General features: G+C 52.0%; 1 protein-coding gene across 1 annotated transcript; it reads left to right on the top strand.

The window, feature by feature from the left end:
• The first annotated feature begins 5,635 nt into the window (after nucleotides 1–5,635).
• Nucleotides 5,636–8,091, top strand: LOC136503325 (uncharacterized). The gene is made up of 6 exons (XM_066498443.1): nucleotides 5,636–5,892; nucleotides 6,133–6,457; nucleotides 6,993–7,046; nucleotides 7,185–7,422; nucleotides 7,500–7,574; nucleotides 7,652–8,091. Exons 1-6 carry the CDS (start codon nucleotides 5,636–5,638, stop codon nucleotides 8,089–8,091), a joined length of 1,389 nt encoding a protein of 462 aa, XP_066354540.1.
• The last annotated feature ends 10,555 nt before the right edge of the window (nucleotides 8,092–18,646 follow it).

Raw genomic sequence — 18,646 nt, 5'->3', positions numbered from 1 at the left:
ACCCACGAATCGGTAGCCGCCACGTGGCCTCCACACCGGCAACGACTAGGTCGCCTCATGACTTTGCAAAAACCTCCTCCGACTTCCCCAAAAACAGCCCACCGTCCTGAACCGATTCAAAAACTGATTTTATTTGTTTTAATTTGAAAATCAAGTTCCAGTTATTCACAGGATTGCCATTAGACACCATTTAGCCCGTATCTTCTCTGTTTTAGCTTTAATTTGAGTGATTCTCACGTCTGCGTGTTTGTAGCATCACCACTGTTCACCTAAACGGTCGTTTAGCCCGTTTAAACACCGTGTAAACGCTACACGGTGGTCCGCCGTTTCCGTTTAATCACCCATTTACCCCGTTTAATTGGCCGTTTAGCCCGTTTAATGGGACGTTTTGCCCGAATAATGGCTAAACGGTAGGTGACCGACTGTTTACCGTTTAGCGTTTAGGAAAACACTGAGCATCACATAGAAAAGTTTTAAAACCTTTTGAACAGCTATTTCTAATGTTTTGTGTTCTGTTCTAATTAGTCTATGTTTGTTTGCTATGCATGTATGAATGGATGCTTGTATGGTGCTGTTTGATCTCGAGTAGACAGTGAGTTTTTCATTGGTGATCCGGAGCAACCCTTTGAAGATCAAGAACAACAACAATACTTTAAAGAAGACAAGTATAAAATGAGGATCCTTGTTACCTATTCACCTTTAATACAATACTATGCATAGAGTTTATCTACCTTGATATTGATATTGTGTCCTTGATTTACCTATGGGTTTTGCATGTGGGTAGTGTGCTTAGCTTGCTTCAACCAATATTGAGTAAGGAATATAATTAAATATATATGCAACATGGTATTAAATGTGCTTTCTAACAACATGGAACCAAGGCGGGGCTAGAGCATTGGGCCTTTTCTTATGGTGCTCTAGTTTCTCTCCTTAAGGACTCATTTTTACACAGCAACCCAGGACTTACAGTACAACGTGAGGACCACATGGCTCTGGTCTTAGTCTAGTACCTTGCTCTGTTCTAGTTTGTAGCGGGTTACCGAAAGGGCAAGAGGGGCGTTTTGTCCTTCTCCATTTGCCACCCTATGATGGTTTTCTCCCTTCAAATGTGATGAACACTTATCATGTCTGAGGCCACACGAAACAAAAACAATCATCCCTAACTACATCTTATGCCCAACTAGGTAATGCCTTGGTATGTTGCGTTCTTTGGATGGAAATCAGGGATATACCAATATACGATGACTAGGTTTTAGGGTTCAAAAATATATCATAGTATCGAAATGAGTTGTCCACGCTTATAGTTCTTACATATACACGGGCAAGGTGGTGCCAACGATCAGCTCAAGAAATCTCAACTCAATAGCACTACTGGTGTGTAGCGAAGACCAATAGCAATATCACTAGTGTCTCTTGGAAAGATGTAATTATTCCGCTAGAGTTCATTGTTAGCATTTTCCTTGTATTGTACATCATAAGCTAAGTGTCGGTGTTTTGGACCGGCGGGTCCTCAACCAATGAGTGAAAATGTACTGCGTGTCCCTAATCCCGGATGGTGATGCAAAGAGACACAAGGTTTATACTAGTTCAGGCAATAGGTGCCCTACGTCCAGTCTGAGAGAGCGATCTTGTATTCCTTGCACCAAGGTGCTCGTAGTAGGGGCTTACAAGCTGGGCGAGAGAGGGAGCCGGTCCCAGGTCTCTGTGAGGAGTAGTGCGGGTTGCTTGAGATGTTGATATCTCGCAGTGAAGGAGTGTCTGCGGGTTACAGAGTGTTGTGCGTCGTTTGCGTGGGTGTCTGTGATTCTTCTTCGCCTGCCTAGGAGCGGCCCTGGTCACTCCCTTTTATAGTCGAAGGGAGGCACAGGGGCGGTACATGTATTTGCTATGTGGCGTTCTTTGGTAGGGGCGGCATGTCCGAGCCCTGCAGCTTGTCACTGTGGCGGCGTGGTCGGTGGAGCGGTCTTGTTTTTAGTGCACTGGAGCGACGCGCCGGTCACGCCTGATCCTGTGCGACGTGGGAGCTCCTGTGGTGGCAGGTGCGTCTTCATCTATTGGAGGCATGCCTGTCACTGTATGTTTGGTCGGCGCGGATTGTCGAGGCCGGGTTGATGCGATGGCGTGGGTATGCAGATTCCGAGGCTACAGGAGCTAGGCCCTGTGCACGTCGTGGGAGCTCCTGCAGCCCGATGCAGGGCATGGCACGTACTGCGGGCGACGTGCCGGTCCTAGAGCGCTGACAACATAGAAAGCCGAGGCCCAGTTCGATGCAGAGGCTGGACCATCGTGGGGGGCTCGGCGGGCACGAGTCCCGAGGCTACAGGAGTCCGGGAGCGGTTAGCCGAGGCTCGGAGAGAGCAGTTGGCCTTGCACATCATTTCCGAGGCTACAGGGACCTGGACGTGACTTTCCATACCTGGGCAGGGGTTAGGCAGCACAGCGTGGCATGGGTGTCCGTCGTGGGCACAGCACCGAGCACAGTGGCCGGTAACCCTCGCCCAGTCCCGTCTCGAACAACATGGGGTCGATGTGACTTCCGTGTCGTCGGCCACTCTGCTGTATCATGCCGTCGTGCGGCTGACGTTGCGGGAGTGGTTGAACGTGTTAGTTGGATGTGACGTCCCACCAGAGAAGCCGATCAAGGCGGTGGTGACGGGGTTGATGCCGAGGCGGCCTCGAGCGAGTCGGAGAATCGGCACCTCATCCGAGGCCTCATGGCGCGGGGCCTCGGGCGAGTCGGAGAATCGGCACCTCATTCGAGGCCTTGCGGTGTGGGGTCTCGGGCGAGGCAGAGAATCGATACCTCGTCCGAGGCCTTGCGGTTCTGGGCCGAGCCCGCCTCGGGCGAGCCTGGATATTTGTTCGAGGTGGGCCAGGTGGTCCAGCCAGGCCTCGGATGTGGTGAGTTTGCCTATGGTTGTATTTTGGTTTCATTATTTACAAGGTCTAAGCAATTTTTTCGGTTTTTGCTTAGGGTACCCCTTTTTATGGTATCCGACAGTAGCCCCCGAGCCTCTGGAAGAGTGTGAGCGCTCTCCCTAAGGCTTTGATGAGATTTGGTTCGTAGCAGCTCCTGTCGGGATTGTGTTTTGTGCTCGAGGCTTCGGTGGGTGCGCGCGAGCGCACCCGCCGGGTGTAGCCCCCGAGGCCCTGGAGAAGTGGATTTATTCCTCCAGGGGCTTTTTCCCTATTGAGTGAGGGGTTTTATTGCATTTGCCAAGCCCCCGAGTGCGAGTTCGGGTCGCTGGGCCTCGGCTTGGTCATAGGAAGAGCCCCCGAGCCTCTGTTCGGAGCAAGAAGGCTGTCAGGAGTTCCCCTGTCTTTTTTTGTGCGGCCCTCATGCATCCTTTTCGCTCGGAAGGAGGGGTGGAGTATGCCAGGCTACCCTTGGTGGGCGAGCAGTGACACCTCCGGTGAGCTATTAATATCGCGTTTGCCGAGCCCCCGAGTGCGAGTTCGGGTCGCTGGGCCTCGGCTTGGTCGCAGGAAGAGCCCCCGAGCCTCTGCTCGGAGCAAGAGGGCGATCAGGAGTTCCCTGTCTTTTTTGTGCAGCCCTCGCGCATCCTTTTTGCTCGGAAGGAGGGGTGGAGTATGCTAGGCTACCCTTGGTGGGCGAGCAGTGACGCCTCCAGTGAGCTGTTATCGGGTAAGTCCGAGTGGAGGCCCATGCCCCATTCGATAGGGGTCGGCTAGCGGTCCGGAGACGCGCTCCAAAAGTATCAGAGGGCTTCTCTAGTGGGTCCCAGGGCCGTTCGATTGGCCCTGGGGGCTCGGTGCCTCCCTATGGTGGGATCCCATTCAGAGGCCTCCCTGCTGGTCTCAGACACGACTTAGGGCATCCCAAGCATCTGCTTGCTTAGGCCTCAGCCATGTACGGGCTCGCCCTTAGTCATCCCTGACTCTGTTTGTCCTAGGGCGGCTATCGAGACCCTCAGGGGCCCAGCCTTCGAACCCCTAGACCGTAACGGGCTCGGTGCCCAGTTCCTTAGTCTGAAAGGAATTGGGTGCGTCTTTTGAGGCGGTTCCTCGGGGAGACGGAACGGCGCCCGCCATCGCCATGGGCGGATGTGACGCGATGTCTGCGGAGGGGACGTTACTATGTGCGTGGTTAAGAAAAAGGTGGACGCGTGGGCAGTTTAGCTGGATCCGTATTAACTGCGCTAGATCTGGGAAATTCTTTCCTGGTTTCGTCGCCCGCTCGTTTGCCTTCTCTCCTCCCTTATAAATATGTGACATGCCGTGCTCCGCCCCTCTTTACCTTTTCCGCCTACGTTCGCCCTCTCTGCCTTCGAGCGGTTGCTAAGAACAGAGGAAGAGAGCGTCGGGGAGAAGAATGGAGAAGGGGTGGGGAAAGGAGAGAGAGAGAAAGAATGAGAGTTCGCCTTACCGCCGTAGTCGCATTCTCCACCACTCCCATGGCCGGCGGCGCCATTGTCCTCCAGGCAGATCCTTGGGGTTCGTCCGACATGTCCACGGTGAAGCTGCAGTCGCTCGTCGACGACGGTCTCCTCCGCCTGGTCACCGACCCCAACAGGCCAGAGTGGATTGCTCCGAGGAATGAGCCGGAGCTGAGGCCACGCGATGGCTACATCATGAGCTTCGTGGCCTTCCACGAGCGTGGCCTCGGCCTACCGGTGGACCGGTTTATGCGGGCGCTCCCGCATTACTATGGTGTGGAGCTCCACAACTTCAACCCCAACTCCATCGCGCAGGTGGCCATCTTTGTCGCCGTCTACGAGGGGTACCTGGGCATCGCCCCCCACTAGGAGCTGTGGCTCCACCACTTTCGGGCGGGGCTTACCACCAAGCCGGCGGGTACGGTGGGCACGCGGAAGGCATTGAGGGCCGGTGGCTGCACTCTCCAAGTGCGCCAAGACCGGCAGCCCCTCTACATCCCGGGCCAGCTTGTGTCGTCGAACCGCCACTGGTGCAATAGCTGGTTCTACCTTCGCAATGATGACGGCGGGCTTCCCCCTATACCGGGCGGGTCATGGAGAGCCCGCCAGAGAGGTGGAGGTACGGCGCCCCGCTGGCTGATCAGCCCAAGCTGCAGCCGCTCCTGAGGGCCCTGGAGCGGCTATGTAGCTGTGGCCTTACGGCGGCCGTGGTCGTGGTGGCCTTCTACCGCTGGAGGGTGCTGCCGCTGATGGCTCGGTGGTAGCGCCTGTTCGAGATGACACCGGATGAGCCGATTGACGGCATCCGGTTGTCCACCGTCGCCCTCTCCGACGAGGAGATTCTGCATCGGGTGAGAGAGACGGTGGAGGGGCGACTGAGGAGCAGTGGTCTGGCCCCGTTCCTGATGCGCCCGTCGTGGGGGTACATCTCTCTGGTAGGTTGCGTGTTGCTGAGGCCTTCGAGGCCTTCTTGCTCCTTACATTTTTAGTCTGTTCTCTCATTGCGTTTGCCGTTCCTGCAAGGGATGAGGGATGTGCGAGCCTCCCCGCCGCCCGTTCCCAAGGACGCCGAGCAGCGAGCCAAGAACAGGGCACACGCCGAGGCGTACAAGGAGTGGAAGGACGCCGAGGAGGCAAGGCGCAAGAGGAAGAGCCTCGAGCACGATGAGCTGGAGAAACTCCGCTAGCAGCAGAGGCACAACGGTCTCCCGGAGGAGCCGTCTCCGTCCTCGTCGTCGATGGACCTTTCGAGCGACGACGACGACGACGGCGAGGCAGGGCGGGGTCCCCTGGACCACCTCCCTGACGTCAGGGAGGCGGCGCCCGGGGTGTCGGCGAGCAGCCCGGTGTCTCCGGGAGGAGGAGGAGTGGGCACCTCGGGGCTGGCAATCACCCACCCCGGGGCCGAGGCTGACACGCCCGAGACACGGGCATTGGGGAAGCACGCCGTCAGCCCGATGGGCTTGATGGCGGAGGTGGAGCGGGCGATGGCGGGGTGACTCAACCGCCTCTGTGGAGGAACGAGTAAGCGCCGGAGTCCATCGAGGGCCGGCCGGTACCGGCGGATACGGAGGCCGTGCCACTGCCGCCGCCGCCGCCACTGCTGAGGATGAGGGACGCGGTGCGGAAGGTGTTGCTTCTCCGTTCGAGGTAAAGTGTTTTACCTAGTGGAGTTTGCAATATCTCCCACTCATTCTTTGGTCATAAGTTGACCTCGTGAGTGGTTCATTTTCAGCCGGAAGCGTCAGGCGGAAGCGCCCGCCCTAGCACCACTTAAAGCGCTCAAGGTGAGCGCCAGTGCCACCGCCCGATGGGTGGTGGACGCGCAGGCCAGGGCCACCAAGGCGGCCGCAAAGCAGATGGGGGATGAGGCGCCTACGCCTCGCGAGGCTGTGGCCCTCGAGGCAGGTGATGCCGAGGCACCTACAATCGTTGAGGCCACCAAGGGCGAGGCCAGGGCCCCCAGGACCTCCGAGGCCGAGGTGGTAGAGACTAAGGCTTCCAGGACCACCGAGGCCGAGGTGGCGGAGACAGGGGCTTCCAGGACCACCGAGGTCAAGGTGGTGGAGGCCAGCTCGGGTACGGTGGAGCCATCGGCCTAGGGTGCGGAGACAGAGGCAGGGCAAGCTCTGGTCCGGCCCCCGGTCCAAGACCCACCGCCATCGCAGGAGAGCGCCCAGGAGGTGGAGGTTCAGACAATCTCCTCCGACGATACATCCCAGGGGAAGGAGGTGGCGGACGCCGAGGCGGCCAGCACTGCGGAGCAGCCAGTCCCGACTCCTGCCGAGGGGAGCTCGACCCTTGTCTAGGTCTATCCCGAGCCCCGCGGGTGGGACAGCCCGCGTGTTCTGTGGTGGAGCCGGGATGACCCTGAGGGGGAGCCTCTGTTCGCCCTTGAGGACGTGGCCGAGGGGGGGCGTTGGAGCTCTCTCGAGCAATTCTGCCAACTAGCGGAGCGGTCGCTGCGGACAGCGCTGTCTGTCGTGGCTGAGGACTTGCCCGGTGTCGCCTAGGTACGTGCTTTCCTCTCTTGCGCCGTGTTGTCCTTCCTCTGAGCCCTCTCGCAGTTCTTTGACGTATGTTCTGCTTATCCAGGAGCTCGAGGCCTGGTCCCTCGGGAAATCGATGTTCCTCCGGTGGGAGAGGGATGTCTGGGACTAGCTCCGGCAGCAGAAGGATCTGCCTACCGGTGCCAACGAGCTTCTGTCGGCGTGGAGCGTGGAGGTGGAGGACCTCCACCTTCGCTGTGCTGACATAATGGTTGAGGCGGCCATGGCTTGGGAGTAGGCTGCCACTTTGGCAGCGCGGATCGAGGAGCTAGAGGAGGAGCTGACCTGGGCTGCCGGCGAGCAGGAAACCTTCAGGTCCCGGGCTGAGCAGGAGGTAGCCTCTGCTAAGGCTGTCGCCGAACAGCTGGAGGCGGAGAAGGGCACGCACCTACTGACGAAGGGTGTGTTGGAGGAGGCTATAAAGGTGGCCGAGACCTCTCGGGTCGATGCCTTAGCCTGGAAGGAAAAGGCTGAGGGTGAGTCCCGTTGAGCCGTGCCCCCTGTTTTATTTGTTTTTCTTGCGTTCAACCCCTAACTCCCCGACATGATGCAGAGCTGGAGAGGGAGGCTTTCAGGGCGACCGAGGCCTCTCGGGTCGAGGTTCAAAGATGGAAGGAGAAAGCCGAGGGTGAGTCTCATAGGCCTTCGCCCTTGTTCGGCTTGTTTCATTTTGTGCTTAACCCCATCCCGCTTGTCTCGGCGCAGGGTTGGAGAAGGAGGCCTCCAAGGTAGCCGAGGCCTCCGTCGAGGTGCAGGCGGTGCTCGAGGCCAAGATCCGGGAGCACAACGTGCTGCAGAGCACCGCTCGTACCGCCTGCAAGGCCCTGGAGGTCTGTGGGGTCAAGTCAGGCAGCTCCCTTGGGAGCCACTTGATCATGTTGAGCGGCCACATCCGCGAGCGGCTCTGGGGGGCGCTGCATACGGGCATCAAGCGCGCCCTAGCCGTCATCTCCTCGCACTACGTCGGCATCGACCTCGAGGCCATTAGCGATGGTTACGTCGTGGCCGAAGATGATGAGAAGGCCAAGGAGGAGGTCCTGAAGCTGGTGGAGGCGGCTGAGGCCCCTGGCATGGAGCTGGCCCCGCTGTTCGAAGAGGAGGTGATTCCTCCTACGCCGACCATCGACGCTGGTGACCCTGTATAAAGGGGCCATGTAAATAGATTAGGGCTTGCACCATTGTACCATAACACTTGTCGCCGTCGAGGCCTTTTTAGTACTTGTGTATGTATGTTTTTTAATCATTTTCTATTATATTTCCGAGCCTCTGCCCTCTGTCTCGCTCTTGGACAAATGCAAAGAATTTCTTTGGAGCCAAAGCTGCCCTTCGGGCGAAAGGTGGTGAGGGAGTTGCCGTAGCCCAGAGGCGTAGGCTATTCTCACGGCTCGGTCGGCCTTTTGGCCTCGAGACAAACTTTTGGTCCTTATGTTTTTTGCGATCATTTTGTCAGAGTACGCGAGAGAGTTTGGCGTAGAAATTTTTTTGAAAAACGACTAAAAAATAGTGTCTGGGACTTAGGGGGGGTTCCCCCCTTCTAGCCCCCGAGGGAGGCTCGGTTCTGCAGAGGCAGAGCCGAGTCTCCCTTATAGCGTTATTGTAACGCTGAGCCCCTATCGATGGGCTTGGGGGGTTTCTTGAAAAATTATAACAACTAAAGAACGCTTCTCGATTGTATTTCGAGAAACATTGTATACAATGCTTGGGAATTTAAGGGTAGAAGCGACGTAGCTATTCTATGTTCCAAGCGTTGGTGAGGATTTCGCCCTTCTCATTGGCTAACTTGTAGGTCCTAGGCTTTAGTACTTGGGTGACGATGTACGGCCCTTCCCATGGCGGGGTCAGCTTGTGGCGTCCCTTACTGCTCTGCCTCAGTCTCAGCACCAGGTCGCCCACCTTCAGGTCTCGACTTTGAATGCGCCGGGCTTGGTAGCGTCGTAGGGCTTGCTGGTACTTGGCCGAGTGTAGCAGCGCGACATCTCGGGCTTCCTCTAGTTCATCGAGGGTGTCCTTGCGGGCAGTGTGGTTGCTTTGCTTGTTGTAGGCCAGTAGCCTCGGGGAGCCGTACTCCAAGTCAGTGGGGAGGATGGCCTCGGCTCCATAGACCAGGAAGAATGGTGTGAACCCCGTGGCTCGGCTCAGTGTGTTCCTTAGGCTCCAGATGACCGATGGGAGATCGGCAAGCCATTTCTTGCCGAATTTCTTCAACCAGTTGTATATTCTCGGCTTGAGACCCTGTAGGATAGGATCATGCCGTTTGCGCGTTCCACTTAGGGTGTCCTATGGCCGACCAGGCCACACGGATGTGGTGGTCGTTGCAGAACATCAGGAACTTGTGGCCGGTGAATTGCGTCCCATTGTCCGGGCTCTGGTGACAACTCTTGAGATCCCAGGAGTTCCTGAGGCGCACGTATGTGCCCTGGAAATTCCTGACAAAGACCTTTACCAAGTCGCGCCAGTTGTTGATCTGCAAGGGAGGAAGGTGTTCGGGCCAGGCACACGCCGTGTCTGTCAGGAACAAGGGGAGGTTGCGGATGATGAGCAGGTCATCGTCTGCGCCGCCTAGCTGACAAGCCAGGCGGTAGTCGGCCAGCCACAGCTCAGGGTTGGTCTTGTCGCTGTACTTTGAGAGGTTGGCCGGTTGTCGAAATCGGGCCGGGAAGTGGGCGCCGCGGATGGCCTTGCTGAAGACTCGAGGGCCAGGTGGCCCAGGAGAAGGATTGCGGTCCTCCGCGCTGTTGTAGCGACCGCCTCGGTGCGGGTGGTAGCCTCGGGCGAGCCCTTCGTTGTCGTGGCACCGTCGCCCGCTGACCACATTGTGGTCGCCTTGTGCCTCGTGTCGGTCGCCGAGGCGGTCGTGCACCGAGGGGGCCTTGTTGGGTTTCGGTGCCCGAGCAGGCTCGGGATGGACCGAGGCCTCTCTATCTTGTCGGGGTGACACCGCGGGCGTTCCGAGGCATCCCTGCATCATCGAGACGCGGAGCTTTCGGCCTGCTATACCGCGGCGGTCTCGAGAAGGTCTCAAAGTCCGCTGTGGACCCGTCGCCCCTCCGAGGTAGATGGCTCAGGCATTGCTCGGAGCAGCATCGCCGCTGCCGCAATATTCAAGCTAGCGCGATTGAAGATAGGGGGTTACTCGCCCCCTTCGTCATTGTTGATGTGGTGGTTGACGTCGCGAGCCCTCCGCCGGGCTGCTCCGCCATCACCACGACCCCGCTGCTCTCGTTCGAGAGTGTCTCGGAGCTGCTGTAGAAGGAGTCGGTCTTGTTCGACCTTGGCCTGAAGCTCACGGAGCTGCTCTAGGTCTAAGCATCGAAGTTCCTCAGGGGCGAGGACATCGTTCCACGCTGGTGGGGGCTCGGCGCATGGCGGTGCAGCGTTGCCTGCCCCCACGTGGGATGGGGAGCGATTGCCTGCCCCTTTGTCCTCATTGCCCGCATTCGGCATCCCGAGTTCGACGTTGAAGCACTCACGAGTTGGGTCGTAAGCATCTTCGTCATCGGAGTCGGAGTAGCCGAAGCATTAGTCGCTCATGATCATGAAGCGATGCATAACTTTAGGGTCGCGAAGCCCGGAGAAGTCTGCTCTGGCCCACGCCTCGTCCTCCCCTGAGGAGTTAGCATGGGCGTGGGTCGGAGTTGTGGCAATGAGGTCAAGGGAAGAACGTTGATGGCATCCTGGGGGTTCTGCGTGAGCGGAAGCGTGGGCGGCGGTGGCATTGCTCAACCCGAAAGGGTATAGGGATGATGTCGTCACCGGGCTCCGCTTTGCCGGAGTCGGCTCCCCGGGAGGTGGCGGGGCAGAGCTTGATGGCAGGGCATCACTGCGCGCCACCGGCGTCTTTCCCTTGCCCAGGCTAAAGTTATACAGGTCCCTAGCCAGGGACTCTGCATCAACAGCCGGGTGTGGGAGACTGGCGGAGCGTGGAGCGTTGCCCTGACCTTGTGTGGTGTTGGGGTGGTTCCGCTCACGTCGTGCCTGGCGAGCGCGACGAGAGCGGCGGCCCGGGCGCCGCCTGCGCCTAGGCTGCCGGTGCGTGATATCGTCGTCGGTCGATGGGGCTCTAGGTGTGAGGAGTTCCATGTTGTACTCGTATCCTAGAGACATGAACTCTAGGCTCCCGAGCCAGATCACCATGCCGAGACACCATGGTCGCACGGGGTCTGCCATCCGGAACTTGTTGGGATGACTAAGCTGACACGCAGTATGGCCCCTACCTGGCGCGCCAACTGTCGGTGTTTTGGACCAGCGGGTCCTCAACCAACGAGTGAAAATGTACTGCGTGTCCCTAATCTTGGATGGTGATGCAAAGAGACACAAGGTTTATACTGGTTCAGGCAATAGGTGCCCTACATCCAGTCTGAGAGAGTGATCTTGTATTCCTTGCACCGAGGTGCTCGTAGTAGGGGCTTATAAGCTAGGCGAGAGAGGGCGCCGGTCCTAGGTCTCTGTGAGAAGTAGTGCGGGTTGCTTGAGATGTTGATCTCTCGCAGTGAAGGAGTGTCTGTGGGTTACAGAGTGTTGTGCGTCGCTTGCGTGGGTGTCTGTGATTCTTCTTCTCCTGCCTAGGAGCGGCCCTGGTCACTCCCTTTTATAGCCGAAGGGAGGCACAGGGGCGGTACATGTATTTGCTATGTGGCGTTCTTTGGCAGGGGTGGCATGTCCAAGCCCTACAGCTTGTCACTGTGGCGGCGTGGTCGGTGGAGCGGTCTTGTTTTTAGTGCACTGGAGTGACGCGCCGGTCACGCCTGGTCCTGTGCGACGTGGGAGCTCCTATGGTGGCAGGTGCGTCTTCATCTATTGGAGGCGTGCCTGTCACTGTATGTTTGGCCGGCGCGGAGTGCCGAGGCTAGGTTGATGCGATGGCGCAGGTATGCAGATTCTGAGGCTACTGGAGCTAGGCCCTGTGCACGTCGTGGGAGCTCCTGCAGCCCGACGCAGGGCATGGCACATACTGCGAGCGACGTGCCGGTCCTAGAGCGCTGACAACATAGAAAGCCGAGGCCTAGTTCGATGCAAAGGCTAGACCGTCATGGGGGGCTCGCCGGGCGCGAGTCCCGAGGCTACAGGAGCCCAGGAGCGGTTAGCCGAGGCTCGGAGAGAGCAGTTGGCCTTGCACGTCGTTTCTGAGGCTACAGGGACCTAGACGTGACTTTCCATACCTGGGCACGGGTTAGGCAGCACAGCGTGGCATGGATGTCCGTCGTGGGCATAGCGCCGAGCACAGCGGCCGATAACCCTCGCCCAGTCCCGTCTCGAACAGCATGGGGTCGATGTGACTTCTGTGTTGTCAGCCACTCCGCTATATCATGCTGTCGTGCGGCTGACGTTGCGGGAGTGGTTGAACGTGTTAGTTGGATGTGACGTCCCACCAGAGAAGCCGATCAAGGCGGTGGTGATGGGGTTGATGCCGAGGTGGCCTCGAGCGAGTCAGAGAATCGGCACCTCGTCCAAGGCCTCTTGGCGCGGGGCCTCGGGCGAGTCGGAGAATCAGCACCTCGTCCGAGGCCTTGCGGTGTGGGGTCTCGGGCGAGGCGGAGAATCGATACCTCGTCTGAGGCCTTGCGGTTCTGGGCCGAGCCCGCCTCGGGCGAGCCTGGATATTTGTTCGAGGTGGGCCGGGTGGTCCAGCCGGGCCTTGGATGTGGCGAGTTTGCCTGCGGTTGTATTTTGGTTTCATTATTTACAAGGTCTAAGCAATTTTTTTGGTTCTTGCTTAGGGTACCCCTTTTTATGGTATCCGACACTAAGCTAGATAGATCATTTGCACTACTTTTGTATCATCTATAGATGTACTTAGCCACTGATTTGAAAGAGTATAACTTCTACTTTCAACTATAACGATATGTATGTATGAATCACACTTGAATATTGTATAATTGGACTTTTAATTAATTAGTGGACTTTGTTGGCATTAAATTTGTTTATATTTTAGTTAACGCATTACACTACTACAAAAATGATTTTTAGCAACGGTTTTTTTTGTAGGGGCAGCTCCAGTACCAACCGCCCCTACAGTGGGTGAGCACGGGTCCCATGATTCTAGCCGCCCCTAGAAATCTAACAGTAGGGGCGGCTGGTGATATGAGCCGCCCCTACAAATGGGGTAGATTTATAGGGGCGTCTCACTCACCAACCACCCCTACTGTTTGATTTGTAGGGGCGGCTGCAAATGGGGTAGATTTGTAGGGGCGGCTCACTCACCAACCACCCCTACTGTTTGATTTGTAGGGGCGGCTCAATCACCAACCGCCCCTACAAATGCACGCTGTATAAATGGATGTAGCCCCCTTCTTCCTCCTCGGGTTACTCACTCCAACCCGTGAAAAAAAGGTACGGAGGCCTTGGGCACCTCCCAAAAATTGCTCTACTAAGGGGGAAGGTTTTGATCTCAAATCCTTTGGTGGAGAGGTTGTCGAAGGTAAGAAAATGTTATTCCACACTTTTTTAAGTTTTAATGGTTGGTTAGTGAGTAATTAGAGTTTTGCTTTTTTCTCTCTTCTATGGTGCTTGAGCTACTTATGAAGCAAATTAGACCCAAGTTTTGAATGTACTAGGGTAAATTAGGTAGGGGAACAAGATCATACCCTTATTTGGTCCATGTTTCTTGATTTTAGTGAACAATTAGTTAGTTTTATGGATGTTTCATGTACATGTAGATCTAGATCTAGGGTTTGGTTTTTTTATTAATTTTGTTTTTGTAAATTTATGTTTGATGAAATTGGACTAGGGTTTGCATGAAAGATGTTGGGTAAAATATAATTGTTGCTAATTGTTGTCTTTGAAATTATTTATTGTAATCAACAAATATGTATTTTAATTATTTATAGATAAATGGTCATTAATTAATTTTCCTCTACCATGGTATGTTTGTATGCTTCATGTAATTATATTTGATTTATATTCATATATATCTAAAGTATATACAATTATTCTCAAGTAATTATTAATTTGATTCATTTATTTATATATATATATATATATATATATATATATATATATATATATATATATATCTGAATAAGTAGTCCTTTAATGTTTGTTTTGTTGTTGTTGTAAAAGATGGAGTACAGGAACTCTTGGATGTATGGTTCGTTAAGGTTCAAAGCAGGTTTCCGTGAAGAGGTGGATAAATTTATTGAAGCCACAAAGAAGCATGCAACGACGTTGACAGAGAATAAGGATACAATTATTTGTCCCTGTAAAGATTGCAAGAACCGTATGGCTTGGACAGATGTGAGTATCATCAGATCACATTTGATTATGTGAGGATTTGTTGAGGACTACACAGTGTGGATTCATCATGGTGAAACGGTTATTGTTAACGACGAGGAAGAGGAGGAATACGACGACGAAACCCTAGAATCCCTGTCCCAATATTCAGCAGAGCTTGATGCACGAATGGATCCTGAGTTTGGCAATGAACAAGCTGGTGTGCTGGTGGTTGGGATGGTAATGACGAAGGTGGTGCCAATAATGATGGTGGAGTACGTGTCGGGGATGAAAATAATTTGGAGGACACGATTCGAGCCCTTGGACTAGAGATTTTACTAAAGAGCCCAAAAGGTCTAGAAAATTTGGAAAGGGTGAAAAAAGCATCAAAGGAGACTGTGTATGGTGTTGAAAAGGGTTGTTCGACACATTGGACATTGCTACGTTTTGTGCTTGAGCTACTCATCCTGAAGGCTAAGTACGACTGGTCAGACTATAGTTTCAATGATCTATTACGTCTCCTATCATGGGTGCTACGACAACCAAACTCAGTTCCCGCCAACACATACCAAGCGAAGAAGGTCATAAGTCTATTGACAATGGGGGTTGAAAAAATCCATGCATGCCCCAACCACTGTATCCTTTTTTGTGGGGAAACGTTCAAGTCACTAGATAAATGTCCCCGGTGTGGGGCTAGCCGGTACAAGAACAATGACCTTTACAGTGGGGATGAAGCCTCCATGGGGAAAAAGAGGAATAAGAAGGGTACAAAAAAGATGGTACAAGAATCTCAGCCCCCAGAGGACACTCCATTAGGCAACGATGCAAAGCAGAGAAGAATTCCTGCCTTGGTAATGTGATACCTGCCAGTGACCGACCGCTTGAGATGTATCTTCCTAAACCCTAAAGAAGCTACACTCATGACATGGCGGGATGATGAGCGCAAGGTGGATGATGATAAGATTGCACACCCGGTTGATTGTAGTCAGTGGCAAAGGATCGATGAGAAGCACAAAGAATTCAGCGATGACCCAAGGAATGTACGGTTTGGCTTGAGCACCGATGGAATGAATCCCTTCAATGAGAGGATGAGCGACCACAGCACTTGGCCAGTGATCTTGACCATGTACAACTTCCCAATGTGGTTGTGTCAGAAGAGAAAGTACATTCTCCTCACTATTCTTATTTCTGACCCTAAACAACCAGGCATTGATATAGATGTATTCCTTGAGCCTTTGATGCAAGAAATGGAGAGGCTATGGAGGCATGGGGAGCCGATGTACGATGCGTTCTGAAAGGAGGACTTCATATGTAGAGCAATAATATTTGTTACTACCAATGATTACCCCGCGCTATTTGCTTTGTCTGGACAGATCAAACGGAAGACGGGATGCTTGGTTTGCTTGGATGGTACTACATGGGTGTTCTTGGATGCATCCAAGAAGATAGTTTACCTAAGGAACTGTCGCTTCTTAAAGACAAGTCACAAGTACTGTAGCAAATTGTTCTTTAGATTTTATGACAACACTCTAGAGATTGAACCCCTCCGGAGAGACGTCATAACGGAGAACACATGTACAGAATGGTGAAAGACATACGTGTCGTCTATGGAAAGAAGAATCCAGATGGGACGAACAGAGATAGAAGCACACCTCCTGTCGAAGGTGTATCTTTTAAGAAACAATCAATCTTTTTTTAGTATCTACCTTATTGGCCAGACTTGGATGTCCCCCATGCCATTGATGCTATGCACGTGCAGAAGAATGTCTTTGAGAGTCTCATTGCTATCTTGATGGACACAGGTAAGTCAAAGGATGGTCTGAAATCATGGAAAGACATGGTTCAGCTAAACGTGATGCCACAGCTTCACCTGGTACCTGAGGCTAATGGAAAATACAATCTGCCCACGGCGTGCTTCAACCTAACACCAGAAGAGAAGAGAGCTATATGCACTTTCCTGAGGGGGTCAAAGTCCCGACTAGGTTTTCAGTGAATGTGACGAAGCTAGTGTCGATGAAGGACTTGTCAATAACACACTACAAGGCTCACGATTATCATGTGATGCTAACAGTGTTTCTACCTATTGCAATCAGGGCTATAAAGCCAGAGTTCTTGAAAATGGCCATCACCTGCATGTGCTACTTCTTTTCGAAGATCTCACAGAAGATGATTGGCAAGCAAGAGCTGAGTGACCTACATGAATTTCTGGTGGAGACACAAAACCAACTAGAGATGTGTTTACCTCTTGCTTTTTTTATATAATGCCACATCTCATGATTCACATGGTTCATCAGATACAGGCGCTGGGCCCTTGCTACTTGCATGAAATGTGGTCCTACGAGCGGTTTATGTCAGTTCTAAGTCGATACGTGCATAATCGAGCATACCCAGATGGCTCCATGATAGAGGGTTACAGTACGGAAGAAGTCGTCGAGTACTGTCAAGAGTACCTAAAAGTACAGAAAGGGATTGGTAAACCCGATTCTCGTCACAAGAGTAGGCTAGCTGGGAAGGGCACCAGTGGTAGAAAAGTGTTCATCGACCATGATTATAAAGAGGTGAGTCGAGCGCATTATAGTGTCTTGCAGAGTACACAACTGATGCAACCGTACATTGATGAACACTTGGCTATCATTATGGCGGAGAGAAATGGTCGTTTAGATGATTGGGTCATGAAACAACACAAGCAACGACTAACTACATGGTTGAAGGATCAAAATATACCGCCTGGAGAAACCATAGACTCTATTACCATTAGTAGGTTGGCAGAGGGGCCATCGAGACAAGTGACATCTTGGAAAGCTTATGACATCAATGGGTATACGTACTATACCCACACAAAGGATAGTAAATGTGTGAACCAAACAACGGCATTTGAATAGAAGCTCTCGATGGAGTGTTGCGAAATATCCAATACTTTGGCATCATTGAAGAGATATGGGAACTTGACTATGGAAGGGATATAACGGTGGCTCTGTTTCGATGCGCTGAATCAAACAACACCAACTAAACGAGATCAGATTGAGAGTCCTGGACCTTGAGAATCTAGGCTACCAAGATGACCCTTGGGTGCTCGCTTCACGTGTCGCACAAGTTTTCTATATGCCTGACCCACAAAGTAACCTCCCTCCCAAAAGAAGACAAAGCACGTGGTTGCCTCCGGGAAACAGCACATTATTGGAGTTGATGGCGTGGACAATGTTGAAGCTTACAATAACTATGATGAGATGCCACTATTCATAGACTTTTCTAAGAAGATCAGTGTTGTGGAAAAGAACTTGCCCAAAGACATATTGCCATGGGAACGAAAAGGTGTCAAGGGAAAAGTCGTTACAGCGGGCTAGCTAGTTGTTGAACGTGGAGTGTTTGTGTAAGTGTGTGTGTTTGTAAGACTTTATTTATACATGCGTGTGAGACTATATATTTATGTATGTGTGTGAGACTATATATTTATGTATGTGTGTGAGACTATTTTATACATGTGTGTAAGACTACCCTTTGCAACATCCAGATGAATCTATTTCAACATCCACCCTATTACTACTAAAACTTTATGAAATCACTTAACACTTTATGAAATGAAGAAATGACCAAAATAAAAGTTGGAGATCTTGACGAGTTATACAACTTTTATATTCATCACCTTTACGGCTAAAATCATTTAGTGGTTGAAAATAAGGTTTGAAGTTGTCATTTTCTGAAATTCAAAATTTGAATTGTCCAAAATTAGTGATAAAGATATATGACCAGACTAAAATGATAGAGCATGATTTAAGAAAATTTTAGAAAAAAAAACCATCACATTTGGAGTTAGTATGAGGGAGAAAAACTAGTTACAAGTTTCAGCCACAGATTAAAAAGAGAAATCATACTTGTTCATCGTTGATCATCATGAACAGTTGTGATTTTTCTTTTTAATCTCTAGGTAAAATTTCTAACTAGTCTTTCTCCCTCATACTAACTCCAAATGTGATGATTTTTTTCCTAAAATCATGCGCTATCAAGTTACTGTGTTGATTTGGTCATTCTTTTCGTTTGACAAAGTTTGAGCAATTAAAATTTTTAAATTTAAAAAAAATGACAAGTTCTAACAAGATTTTGAAAACCAAAGTTGTATAACTCATCAAGATCTAAAACTTTTATTTTGGTCATTTCTTCATCTAACAAAGTGATAGTAAACATTGTTCACAAATCAACATGTCTCTCGTATAGTTTATGAAACTATGAGTGACATGTGGATTTATGAACAATGTTTACTAACATTTTGTTAAATGAAGAAATGATCAAAATAAAAGTTGTAGATAGTGATGAGTTTAACAACTTTTATGTTTATGACTTTTCTAGTTGAAATCGTTTAAGGTTTCAAAATCTTGTTTGAAGTTGCCATTTATTAAAATTCAAAATTTGAACTGTTCAAATTTAGTCAAATAAAAAGATAATCAAAATAAAAGTTGTAGATAGTAATGTGTTCAACAACTTTTATGTTCATGA

This window comes from Miscanthus floridulus, chromosome 14 (assembly GCF_019320115.1).
Source record: "Miscanthus floridulus cultivar M001 chromosome 14, ASM1932011v1, whole genome shotgun sequence".
Classification (NCBI taxonomy): Eukaryota; Viridiplantae; Streptophyta; class Magnoliopsida; order Poales; family Poaceae; genus Miscanthus; species Miscanthus floridulus.
This window is presented reverse-complemented; position numbering and strand designations above follow the sequence as displayed.